The sequence below is a fragment of the Moschus berezovskii genome, chromosome 17 (genome assembly GCF_049115385.1).
Source record: "Moschus berezovskii isolate FMDL1 chromosome 17, NW_MosBer_1.0, whole genome shotgun sequence".
Lineage (NCBI taxonomy): Eukaryota > Metazoa > Chordata > Mammalia > Artiodactyla > Moschidae > Moschus > Moschus berezovskii.
The window spans coordinates 2,436,038-2,450,358 of NC_142476.1; the positions used below are offsets into that span (position 1 = coordinate 2,436,038).

The 14,321-nt window shown below is 37.4% G+C and overlaps 1 protein-coding gene and 1 pseudogene across 1 annotated transcript; both read left to right on the forward strand.

The window, feature by feature from the left end:
- Positions 1-332: 332 nt before the first annotated feature.
- Positions 333-1,271, forward strand: LOC129551151 (olfactory receptor 5AS1-like). Its single transcript, XM_055418874.2, has one exon. It carries the CDS (start codon positions 333-335, stop codon positions 1,269-1,271), a length of 939 nt encoding a protein of 312 aa, XP_055274849.1.
- An 11,853-nt stretch (positions 1,272-13,124) lies between these two features.
- On the forward strand, positions 13,125-14,061 carry LOC148775036 (olfactory receptor 5J3-like; annotated as a pseudogene).
- Positions 14,062-14,321: the final 260 nt, after the last annotated feature.

Genomic DNA, 14,321 nt, shown 5'->3' on the forward strand with positions numbered 1-14,321 from the left:
ATCAACTTAGCCAAATTCATTATTTTTCATCTTTAAAGGAATTAGTACCATCTCTTAATATGCACAGTCTTTAGAGAATCGTTGCCTCTTGAAGCATCATACCTGAATAACATTCTCTAGCATTAATGAAGATTTTATTGTTTTTTAAATAAAGTGGCAAAAAAGAAAACAAACCAAATACATCACAGAAAATGCCTTAATAGTTATTGTATCCTTATTTTTGCCTCTTTAGAAGGAAGAATAAAAATATCTTTGGTTCATCAATGACTCAAATCAGTTCATGTATCCTAATACCGTTTATTTCAGATGAAAAAGACAAGAAAACCAAGAGGATGTTGGAGACTAATTATACCACACCAACTGAGTTCCTACTTGTTGGATTCACAGATTATCTACCTTTCAGAGTTACACTATTCTTGGTATTTCTCATAGTCTATACACTAACTGTGGTGGGAAATGTAGGTTTAATAATCCTAATAAATATCAATTCAAGCCTTCAAACCCCCATGTATTATTTTCTCAGCAACCTGTCTTTCTTAGACATTAGCTACTCAACAGCAATCACTCCTAAAATGCTGGCAAATTTCTTAACATCCAAGAAAAGCATTTCCCTCTCTGGTTGTGCACTACAGATGTTTTTCTTTGGTTGTTTTGCTGATGCTGAATGCCTTATCCTGGCAGCAATGGCCTACGACCGCTATGCAGCCATCTGCCATCCACTGCTCTATTCTTCTCTTGTGTCTCAGAGAGTCTGTGTCTGCTGCGTTGTGTTGGCCTATGTCAGTGGGGGTTTGACTTCAATGGTCCATGTCTGCCTCACATTCAGGCTTCCATTTTGTGGCTCCAATATCGTCAACCATTTTTTCTGTGACATCCCGCCTCTCCTGGCTTTATCCTGCACAGATACCTACATCAACGAGCTTCTGCTCTTTGCCTTGTGTGGCTTCATCCAGACCAGCACTTTTGTGGTCATTTTTATCTCGTACTTCTGTATCCTCTTCACTGTCTTAAGCATCAAGTCCAAAGGTGGAAGAAGCAAAACGTTCTCTACCTGTGCCTCCCATCTCATAGCAATCACTTTATTCTACGGAACACTCCTGTTTATGTACTTGCGTCCCACTTCCAGCTACTCCCCAGACACTGACAAAATAGTTGCAGTGTTTTATACGATTGTCTTTCCCATGTTTAATCCAATAATCTACAGCTTCAGAAACAAAGATGTAAAATATGCCCTCAGAAAGCTATTGGACAGAAACTGGACTCTCCAGTGAATAGAAATTGAAGTCATTTAAGAGTATTTAAGGCATAGCCTATCCCTCCAATCTGATAATCAGCTATACATCACCCCAAATATTTTAAACGTTTCCCTACCTTCAGAAATAAAAATAACTTTTCATCCTCTACCCTGTAAAACACTTTTATCCTCTCTTACAAAAACAGACTTGTCAAAATTCTGCTCTGTGAAATGGTTCTGAATTAAAATAAACAAGAGTTGCTCTTTGTACATTGATTTTTTTTTTAATATTCTTTATCATCTAATATTGAAGGTATCTGTTGACTTGCCTGTCAACCTATCCATATGAGAAAGTCCTTGGTAGCTGGAAATATGTATCTTGGCTGATTTTTCCAACACCTCTGCATCTTGGTGTAGGGCATGTCCCCATTATATATATATTTAGTGAATAAATAGATGAATGGATAGGATGAATGAATGCATAGATGAGTGAGTAAATCCAGTTTTCTGTGTTTGGGAAAATAAGCTAGATTCTGCACTTAAAGAATATTTACCGTCAGAGAAATTTGACATTACTCATGATGTATAATGGTGTTTACAATGGCCCTCAGAAAATCAGATAGAAACACATATAGTGATAGTCACATTCATATTAGGAGAGAGTGAAGTTGTAGCATGTATTTTCTCTTTAGGCTAGATTGATTACCATAATAGACTCTTTCATGCACTGTGGATACCTGGGAAAACCAAACAAGTTTGTGAAGATCATAAAGACTATTAACTATATATATAACTAATTATTTACACATAAGTTACTGACTCTATCTTCAGGAAGAGGTCAACAGTTGCTTTGATCACTGTATTCTGTAAATTGACCATGTAAATCAATTGAAATATGAATCCTTCTTTCTCTGGGATCAGTTTGATGATTAAATTATCATACATTTTCTGTGGTTGCTTTTAATCCTTGAGTCCTAATTTTCTTCTTATTTTATCTCTACAGAGTTGAAGGAATATGTTATAGCCACGCGTTCCAAGAAACAAACTCACTCAGAAGGACAATGCAGATAGCGGAGTGCAGTTTATTACACCGGCAGGCCCAAGGCAGAGTCTCCTCTTAGCCAAGGACCCTGACCAGCATTTGTGAAAGTCTTTTATACCCCATGTGTACCTGTCTGAACCCACCACCCCAAATTCCTTGAGACTAACATAAACAAAGTAAGGGTAAATACAATCACAATAACCCCATCATTCATGTGTTAGGTAGGTGTTCAAACAGTTAATAATCAATAAGCCTGTGGTTACACTCCGATAGATACAGAAAGAATTTATGATCTGTCCGGAGGCAGGGGTGATAAGAGTATGTTTTTTCTTAGGCTATGAGTGACCAGGATGTGATCTCCAAGATTGCCCTGTCCAGAGGGGGTCTTATCCTTCTATTGTAATTTCCATAGGAACTAAGCACAGAGTTCAGAGTCCATTGGAGAGGTGGCCGAGCATGATCAGCATGAACAGACCTAAGATGGAGTCCAGGCCCTATGAATTCCTTCTTCAAATACACTGTGTAGATATGAATATCTAATACTGTCCATTCGGTAGTAATTGTAGAGCTATAAATGGCTGGATTTATAGTTATAAATGGCAGGGTTACAACCCTGAAAATAAAGACAATAAAATATTACCAATGAAATTGGTTGTTTTTAAGTATAAATGAACTAATATATGTAATCTTCCTAGTATATGGATAATTTGAGAAATAAATGATAAAATATGTAAAAATCTCCTAGAATATATGTAAAGCTCTTGTTGCCTGTTACAATGTAATGGCATACACTTGATCATTATTTTACCATTATTATGTGATTTTAAGATAGCGGCTGGGTTTGATTTCCTAGAAGAAACAACGAATTTTAACAGAATCCATGAAGCATTCTAGAGATTCTGAGATGCTGCTAGAGGTTAAAAAAACAAACAAACAAAAAAAACAAAAAACCTAAAACTCAGTGTCCCTTCATCCTGTTGAAATATTTGCCTTCAATGAAAACTTTATCAGAGTACAGAGTACAGTGTCATTCATTCGATCTTATTCTCAAATTGTTTCTGAAAAGTAGGCGTTATCGGGAATTGTTCCTTTAATGTTAGTGCTTCCTCCTGCTGCAAAAAGTTAATGAGATTTTCATGGAATGAGCTGATTTCTTCTAACCATCTCTCTGTTGTGTTCATGAACATAAGGTTGCACAAAGAAGCATGTCAGCTTCCTTAATAGGGACCTGTTAAATTTAAGACATTCTTCATTTACAAAAATAAATTAGTCTAAAATAAGTAAACTACAATTTTCATGTAGACTATAAAATTGTAGAAATTTAGTTAACTCAGTTCTTGTGTGTATTTTTGCCACCTCTTCTTCATATCTTCTGCTTCTGTTAGGTCCATACCATTTCTGTCCTTTATCAAGCCCATCTTTGCATGAAATGTTCCCTTGGTATCTTTAATTTTCTTGAAGAGATCTCTAGTCTTTCCCATTCTGTTGTTTTCCTCTCTTTCTTTGCACTGATTGCTGAGGAAGGCTTTCTTATCTCTCCTTGCTATTCTTTGGAAATCTGCATTCAGATGCCTATATCTTTCCTTTTCTCCTTTGCTTTTCACTTCTCTTCTTTTCACAGCTATTTGTAAGGCCTCTTCAGAGAGCTATTTTGCTTTTTTGCATTTCTTTTCCATGGGGATGATCTTGATCCCTGTCTCCTGTATAATGTCATGAACCTCTGTCCATAGTTCATCAGGCATTGACAGGGCTTAAATCTCAACGTTCAGAAAATAAAGAGCATGGCAGCCGGTCCCATCACTTCATGGCAAATAGATGGGGGAACATTGGAAACAGTGAGAGACTATTTTGGGGGGTTAAATCACTGCAGATGGTGACTTCAGCCATGAAATTAAAAGACACTTACTCCTTGGAAGAAAAGCTATGACACACCTAGACAGCATTTTAAAAAACAGACACATTACTTTGCCAACAAAAGTCCATCTAGCCAAAGCTAGGGTTTTTCCAGTGGTCACGTATGGATGTGAGGGATGGAATATAAAGAAAGCTGAGTGCCGAAGAGTTGATGCTTTTGAACTGTGGTGTTGGAGAAGACTCTTGAGGGTCCTTTGGACAGCCAGGAAATCCAATCAGTCCATCGTAATGGAAATCAGTTCTCAATATTCATTGGAAGGACTGATGCTGAAGCTGAAACTCCAATATTTTGGCCATCTGATGCAAAGAACTGACTGACTTGAAAAGACCCTGATGCTGGGAAAAATTAAAAGCAGGAGGAGAAGATGACGACAGAGGATGAGACGGTTGGATGGCATCTCTGACTTGATGGACATGAGTTTGAGTAAACTCCAGGAGTACATGATGGACAGGGAGGCTTGGCAGGCTGCAGTCCATGGGGTTGCAAAGATTCAGACATGAATGAATGACTGAACTAATTATATTAATAAGCCAAAAAGAGAGCATACAATTGAATTAATTTTATGTGTGTGTTTAATCTCTCATAAAACTTTAATGTGAATGATTGTTAAAATTTTGGAGTATGATATTGTTCCCTGTTGTTTAGTCACTCAGTCATGGCTGACTATTTGCGACCTCATAGACTGCAGGCCACCAGGCTCCTCTGTCCTTGGAATTTCACAGGCAGGAATACTGGAGTGAGTTGCCATTTCCTTCTCCAGGGGATCTTCTCGACCCAGGGTTCAAATCCGTGTCTTTTGCATTGCAGGTGGATTCTTTACCATTGAGTCACTGGGTCAATTTCACAATGAATCAATGAGGTAAATAAAGTATGTTTCAATGGTTCCATTTTACAGGAAAGAGGACAACTGCAGCGGTTTCACCATTAGAATATTTGAACACTTGTCTGAGTAGTGTCTATGCCATTGAAACATGCATCTTTAGTTTCTGCAATGGCATTTAGATGCAATTGCAATTGCATCTCTGTGTCGTACCTTATCCCAAGATGTTTAAACTTTAGAGAACACGTTTTTTAAATTGATTTGTCTAAAAAATAAATATATTTTATGTAAAAAGTGAGAGCAGAGACACCTACTGAACAACCCTTGAGACGACTTTCAGTTTTGATTAGTTTCAGTCTCAATAGAATAGAAAAGATGCTAATGAATTAGCCTGTGGACATCTGAGATTCACGTCTACACAAGAAGCTATTAATACTAACTGTGGTCCCAAACGTAAAATAAGCAAACATAATAAAACTTTACTTTCAATAATAGGTCCTTTACGATCATGAAAACTTGGTCTTTTCTAGATATTCTGCTTGCTCTGGACTTTGCTTAACTGTGAGTATGTTTAGGAAGTGAAAAGAGTTTTATTCAAAATTTTGACATTTCCTGTTAATTCACACTAAAAATCTGTTACCAGCTGTATGATTTCAGTATTTTTCTCAAAGAGCCAGATGACAAAGTCCTAGTCTGTATTTTTTTAAATGCCTTCTTCTCTCTCTCTCTCGCTTTTTTTTTTTTTAAATGGGAACTATTTATTTAATACACATGTTCAGTGTTTTCATGTGTCTGTGTATGGTTGTGGTATTTAATATGGGGCCTCCTGGGGAGCTCAAATGGTAAAGAATCTGCCCACAATGTGGGAGTCCTGGGTTCAATTCCTGGATTGGGAAGATCTCCTGGAGAAGGGCATGCAATTCACTCCAGTACTTGCCTGGAGAATTCCATGGACAGAGGAGCCTGGTGGGCTACAGTCTGTGGACTCACAGATTCAGACACAACTGAAGATTAACATTTTAGCACTTTCATTTTCACACATAGTAACTTAAAGCCATTTTCACAGTTGCAATAAATTTGAGATATTCTATGGAAAGAAGAATATTATATCTCAGAATTTTATTTGGCTATAGTACAAGAAAAAGCATTTCTTCCTAATGTTATTAGCAATAGTTTTATTAATAAAAACTTTTATTCTATATTTGTTTTATAGTTCTAATAATAATATTTAAAGAATTATTTTCTACTTTTCTTGTCTAGTCAAGGCTATGGTTTTTCCAGTAGTCATGTATGGATGTGAGAGTTGGAGTGTGAAGAAAGATGATCACCGAAGAACTGATGCTTTTGAACTGTGGTGCTGGAGAAGAGTCTTGAGAGTCACTTGGACTGCAAGGAGATCCAATTAGTCCATTCTAAAGGAGATCAATCCTGGGTGTTCATTGGAAGGACTGATGCTAAAGCTGAAACTCCAATACTTTGGCCACCACATGCGACGAGTTGACTCACTGGAAAAACTCCAATGCTGGGAGGGATTGGGGACGGGAGGAGAAGGGGACAACAGAGAATGAGATGGCTGGATGGCATCACCGACTCAATGGACATGAATTTGAGTGAACTCCGGGAGTTGGTGATGGACAGGGAGACCTGACGTGCTGTGATTCATGGGGTCGCAAAGAGTCGGACACGACTGAGTGACTGAACTGAACTGAGTTTATCATTGCATCCTGTCTGTAACACAAGATAGGGGCTGCACACAGACATGATCTCCAGAGCTAAGGAACACTTTTGCTACAAGTTGCTACTTCTTCCCATTGCAGATCAAGTGTGCCTGGAAAAAGTTGTCTACAAATAAATATGCATTATTTTTATTATTTTATTTTATTTGACCAAGTCGTGTTGCTTACAGGATCTTAGTTCCCCAACAAGCGATCCAATCTGGAGTCCTGGCAGTAAGAATGTGACTGGACCACAGAAATTCCCAATATGTCTTATTTTAAAATTAGACAGTATAATCTATGTAGTTTTGAGTCTTTCACTATGTCAAGGTGGTGGTTGTTGATAGTATTTCTTTCTAAATTTTTGTTAATGACTGCTATTTAAGTTTCTATGTGTGTGTGTATGGATTGATGTTTTATAAACAACTTTAATCATAAAATTATAGTTTATATTACTTTAAGCTATAAGTATATTTATATACAGGCTTCTCCACTGCTCAGTAGGTAAAGAGTCTGCCTGCAGTGCAGCAGATACATGAGATGAAGGTTCAACCCCTGAATCGGGAAGACTCCCTGGAGAAGGAAATACTGTAACCCTCACCAGTGGCCTTGCCTGAAAAATCCCAAGGATAGAGAAGACTGGTGGACTACAGTCCTTGAGGTCACTGAAGAGTTGGATTTGACTGAGTAGCTAAACATGGAAATGCATATTTTTATACTGATAAATTTGCATAGCTACAAATTTATAAATAACAAATAGTTCATATAGCATGCAATCAATTGTATATGTACCTGTATACAATATTCTGTAACAACATGAACAAAAAGAAAATGAAATGCAATGTTCACACACAATATTTTACAATTTCAGTTGTAAATATTATAAAAAAATAATCGTATTTGGGAAACAAAGCTTCATGAGAGAATATAGTGAGATGGTTCAGTTTTGGTTTACAGCATCGTTTTGAAATTGCTTTGATTGTTTTGATAGATACTTGGCTAGGATCACTTTTTTATTACCCTGATAAATACTTTTAACTTTGTGATTTCTCTCACCATTACCTTTCTTATTGTGACCTTGATCATTGGTGATTGTGTTTTTTTCTAATGTCCGTTTGGAGTGACAAGTAAAAAGTAAACTACAGTGAAGTAATTTCATATTTTTTAAACAAATACTTTTCTCTGGGGAATCTTGACTTTTCAGGATATCATTCTGAGATTTGGAAGAATTACATTTGAGTATGTCTTTCGGTCACAAAAATGTTCCCAGTAGTTCTTTTTCATAAGGGAATACTCACCATTATTACTGTTCAAAAGCAGATTCTAATTTTATCAGATAAATTATACTGGCTGGTATCAGAAATCTTGAATTTAGTGACAAAATGAATCTGTGTTCTAGTTGTAATTCTAACAGGATGAGAGAAAATCATACTTTCGTGCGATGTAACACTGTTCCCTACCTAGAGTTTTCTATTATGGTTTCCATTGATAAAGCTGTTGCTATAACTCTTGCTGTTTAACCTATTGGATTCTCACCTGGTTTTCCTGTGTCCTGGCATTGAGGCTTGTCTATCAGTATCATGCTTCAGGTCACTATTACATCCTCCATGTGAAGATTTATGCTAATTAAACTGGCACAGAACTTAATTTTTCCCTCGCTTTCTCTGAGTAATGAAGGGAAAATTATAGACACATGTTTTCTTTGTTTCTTTTTATTATTATATAGAATATGTAACAGGTCAAAGGAAGAGTTATATTGGAACTCAAACCATCTTCTTGCTGGTCAGAATTTTGCCCCTCCTTAATCAACAGAAATTGATGAAACTAGACAAGAAATTCTGGCATGGCTTTATTGTGAACCCAATGCAGTGGGGTGGGCACAGTGAAAACAATTATAGGTTCCCTTGTTTGCTCCTCAAAGTGTGGCAAGCTGTTCCTTTTATGGGGTGAGAGTACAGGTGGGTCCCAAGAATCAGACTGGAGGGGTGATTTATATGATTTTCCCACCTTTTTGGTGGTGTTAAATGCAGGGGGCATGCAAAGTACCCTAGTTTTGCTCCCAACACCATATTTTTGCTCCCAGCTCTTTAGAAATGTCAGATGGGTTTTTGTCCTTATTTCTTTATATTTTTTTGGGGGGCTGGGGAGGGACAGGGTTCGTTTTTTGTGTCTTGTTGTCCTCACTGGAAAAGACTCTGATGCTGGGAAGTATTGGGGGCGGGAGGAGAAGGGGACGACAGAGAATGAGATGGCTGGATGGCATCACCGACTCTATGGACATGAGTTTGAGTGAACTCCGGGAGTTGGTGATGGACAGGGAGGCCTGGCTTGCTGTGATTCATGGGGTCACAAAGAGTTGGACATGACTGAGCGACTGAACTGAACTGACTGAACTGTCCATAATTGGCCCCAACTGTGCATGTGCACAGTTATCTTTGAGTCCTTCGCAATTTATTTGTATTTTGTTGCTCAAGGAGACATTTGTCCAGGTGCAATCACTGCAGCAAAGAGCCCCAGGTCTCAGGTTCCAGCATGTTTCAATCCTAGTCCTTACACACCAGTGACATGATGTCCCCATTAGACTAAGAATCCTCACGGGGCGAGGGGGGAATCCCATTAAAAAAGACATAGATGTGCTTTTGGATTTCCCATGTGGCACACTCGTGAAAGAATTCTCCTACAAATGCAGGAGACACAAGACACAGGGGTTTGATCCCTGGGTCTGAAAGATCCCCTGGAGGAGGAAATGAAATCCTTTCCAGTATTCTTGTTGGGTAATCCCATGGACAGAGTAGTTTAGTGGTTTACTTTCCATGAAGTCACAAAGAGTTTTACACGACTGGTCACCTAGTACCAAATTATAATATCCCAATTCTGTATTTTATAATCTAGATATTTTAACAGGAAAAAAAAGATACTTATATTTTCCAAAAAAATATTTCTTCTTTTTCCTGGATATAGTAGACTTGGATTCCCAAATGCATTGATCTAAAATATAGACAGGATCAAGTTTATAATCTCAGTTTGTGGGTGATGAACCTCTGTACTAATAGAATTAATATTTTGGTTTTGTTTAACAATACCTGAATTTTGCATCACAGGCTTATCCATATCCTGACCTCCATAGACTTCAAGTTCCTTGAGAGAACATCTCAAACATCTCTCTTGAGATGCATAATGCCTAACCCAGTGCCTTGCAGAAAACACATGCTTATTATTTTAAGCTACCAATTCCTGGGAGCTTGTTACAGGAGCAAGAAGAAACTAATACTCATCAGAGTAAAGTAACTACCATCTTCCTCACCCTCTCCTTTATTACTTTACTTCATAGTATTCACCCTTGTTGTATGTGAAATATCAATAGGTGCTTATTTGATTCATTTCTCTAATAAAATGTAAACACCTTGAGAGCATGACGTTTTTCTTGTTCTCTAACAAATATAACATTTCTTGGCAGAAATTAGTAATATATATTTAGTATGTGTGCGTGCATGTGTGCTAACTCTCTTCAGTCATGTCTGACCAGGCTCTTCTGTCCATCACAATTCTCCAGGCAATAATACTGGAGTGGGTTGCCATGCCCTCCTTCAAGGTATCTTCCCAGCCCAGCAATCAAACCCGGATCTTTAGTGCCCCCTGCAATAACACATGGTTCTTTACAGTGGTGCTCCTTGGGAAATCCTCATTTAATAAACAGCATATATATATATATATATATATATATATATGCTATTATATATATAATATATATATATATATTCAATTTATTTATTTTAATTGGAGGCTAATTATTTTACAATATTGTTTTGGTATGTTGCTGCTGCTGCCTCATATAATAAATAGCATATATATATGCTATTATATATATAATATATATATTTAATTTATTTCTTTTAATTGGAGGCTAATTATTTTACAATATTGTTTTGGTATGCTGCTGCTGCTGCTGCTAAGTTGCTTCAGTCATGTCCGACTCTGTGCGACCCCATAGACGGCAGCCGGCCAGGCTCCGCCATCCCTGGGATTCTCCAGGCAAGAACACTGGAGTGGGTTGCCATTTCCTTCTCCATGTTTTGGTATAAATTAAAAGAAAAAGAAACATAAGCTGAAAAAAAATAAATGCAATAACCTGTAAAAATAAATAAATAAATAGCATATATTAAATATATGATTGTATATACAAATGGTTAATTTATTGATATTGAATCATAAATGTTGCCGAGTTAATATAATATCATGCCAAAAGAGCAAGTGAAAATGAGCGGCAGCCTACATTTTTTAAAAGCAACACCTATCTGACCAATATAATTTTGGCATTTCACACTCACACCTTGCCTCTTCACATGAAGCTTTTCAGGTTTGTTATTTTAATGCTAATGAAAACAAAACAAACAACAACAAAAAAAAACCCTCAGAGATGTGAAGGTAATAGTTTTGACCCTTCACACTCACAGCTTACCTCCTTACATGAAGTTTTGTGGTTTGTTGTTTTAATGTTGATTAAAAAAAAAAATGGGAAGGCAAATAAAAAAGTGTAATATAAAAAATTATCAAGTTAACTTATACTGCTAGTTTTGATGGGCTTTAATACTAAAGAGTAAATGAAAATATGTTTCTATCACTTCCCCTTGTTTCAACTATCGTGGAAGGCACAACCATTGTTTGTCCAAGTGGGGAATCTCACCATAGGTGAAGCAAAAGTTCTGATGTTTGAGATTTGTAAACGAAAGGAGTGGAATATTATGAAAGAGTGTCAAAAGTTAACTGGGTATTAAAAAAAAAGAAATAGGTTAACCACAGGTAAGGAAATCATTTCTATTACAGAGTTTGTACTTCCAGATGTTCAAACAGGTTTTAGAAAAGGCAGAGGCACCAGAGATCGAATTTCCAACATCCGCTGGATCATGGAGAAAGAAAGAGAGTTCCAGAAAAACATCTATTTCTGCTTCATGGACTATGCGAAAGCCTTTGTGTGGATCACAAGAAACTGTGGAAAATTCTGAAAGAGATGGGAATACCAGATCACCTGACGTGCCTCTTGAGAAACCTGTATGCAACAGTCAGAACTGGACATGGAAAAACAGACTGGTTCCAAATAGGAAAAGGAGTACATCAAGGCTGTATATTGTCACCCTGCTTATTTAACTTATATGCAGAGTACATCATGAGGAATGCTGGGCTGGAAGAAGCACAGGCTGGAATCAAGATTGCCGGGAGAAATATCAATAACCTCAGATATAATGATGAGACCACCCTTATGGCAGAAAGTGAAGAGGAACTAAAAAGCCTATTGATGAAAGTGAAAGAGGAGAGTGAAAAGGTTGGCTTGAATCTCAACATTCAGAAAACAAAGATCATGGCAACTGGTCCCATCACTTCATGGGAAATAGATGGGGAAACAGTGGAAACAGTGTCAGACTTTATTTTTTTGGGCTCCAAAATCACTGTGGATGCTGATTGCAGCCATGAAATTAAAAGACGCTTACTCGTTGGAAGGAAAGTTATGACCAACCTTGATAGTAAATTAAAAAGCAGAGACATTACTTTGCCAACAAAGGTACATCTAGTCAAGGCTATGGTTTTTCCAGTAGTCATGTATGGATGTGAGTGTTGGACTGTGAAGAAAGCTGATTGCCAAAGAATTGATGCTTTTGAACTGTGGTGCTGGAGAAGATTATTGAGAGTCCCTTGGTCTGCAAGGAGATCCAGACAGTCCATTCTAAAGGAGATCAATCTTGGATGTTCATTGGAAGGACTGATGCTAAAGCTGAAATTCCAATATTTTGGCCACCTCATGTGACGAATTGACTCACTGGAAAAGACTCTGATGCTGGGAGGTATTGGGGGCAGGAGGAGAAGGGGACGACAGAGAATGAGATGGCTGGGTGGCATCACCGACTCAATGGACATGAGTTTGAGTGAACTCTGGGAGTTGGTGATGGACAGGGAGGCCTGGCGTGCTATGATTCATGGGGTCGCAAAGAGTCAGACATGACTGAGCGACTGAACTGAACTGAACCCTTGTAAGCAGAGAACTTGTATGTTCCATTGACCAAGTCAGGTGGTTGATATAAGCCATATATAGGTTAGAATGTCAGTTCTACCAATTAGTAGTTTCATGATCTAAGATGCTTTCCTTATTGTAATGTTGACTATGTGGAAACTGAGAAGGAAGAAATAAAATAATCTCTAGTTTCAAAAATGTGAGTTATTAGAAGTGTATTGTCTAGTGAACACATGGTCTGGTGCTGGAGTTAATTTCTTTTTTCATCTAATTAAAGGGCAAACCTAGATGCTTCCTGCTATTATGGACATCTGATCATGGAGAAATCATATATATATATGTCTGAATGATACCATCTTGTTCTGCAGCTAAAGAGCTATACAAACAAGAATGCATGGCAGATTATAATCACACAGGTGTGAAAGAATTCCTTCTGGTAGGTTTAACTGAAAATTCTAAATTGCAGGTCCCTCTCTTTCTGCTTTTTTTCTTTATTTATTTTATCAGTCTGATAGGCAACTGGAGGATGATCATACTGATCTGGCTAAATGCTCAGCTTCATATTCCAACGTACTGCTTCCTTGGCAACCTCTCTTTTTGTGATGTCTTCTACTCTACTGTCTTTGATCCTAAAATGCTGGTCAATTTCCTTTCAAAACACAAATCCAGCACCTTTTCTGGATGTGTTCTACAGAGTTTCTTTTTTGCATTGTATGTAACTAGAGAAGACGTTCTCCTGTCTATGATGGCTATGACCACTATGTCACAATAGCCAAGCCCCTGTTATATACAGTCATTATGACCCAAAGGGTTTGTATGCAGATGGTTCTTTTATCTTACTTGGGAGGACTCATTAACTCCCTGACACACAAAATAAGTTTGCTAAAACTAGACTTCTGTGGTCCTGACATTTTGAATCATTATTTATGTGACATTCCTCTCTTATGAAGCTCTTTTGTTCAGATGCTCATAACAATGAAATGCTGCTTTTGATATTCTCTGGTGTCGTTGCAATGTTCACTTTTGTTATCATCATGGTCTCTTTTATTCACATCATCATTGTCATCCAGAGAATCAGCTCAGCTGAGGGAATACTCAAAGCCTTCTCCACTTGTGCCTCCCATCTGACTGCTGTGACCTTATTTTATGGGTCTGTGACCTTCAGTTACATCCATCCAAGCTCTCAGCATTCCTTAGAAGAGGAGAAGATCTCTGCTGTGTTTTATACATTGGTGATCCCCGTGCTAAACCCACTGATTTATAGTCTGAGGAATAAGGATGTGAAAGATGCAGCAAAATGGTGAACATGGCAGAAGAGAACCTCCATTTGATGTAGTATCATCAATGGCTTTGCCAATCTAACATTAATCTGAAAATATATTGTTTAAACATTGTGTAACAAATGCAATAACAAACACAACTGTAATCAAGACTCATGTAATTTGAGACACAAGTGTTGAGTTTGACAAGGAGACTAAAAATCACTCTATTTCACCATTCATTGTTTTGCAACTTAATGGCTTCATTCTTGAAAAACTGATACTTTTTTTTTTTCTAACAAATTCTCATGATAAAATCTGAAAGAATTCAC

Excerpts from the sequence above, each read along its gene's own strand:
- LOC129551151 (XM_055418874.2), top strand. The coding sequence starts at position 333 with ATGTTGGAGACTAATTATACCACACCAACTGAGTTCCTACTTGTTGGA.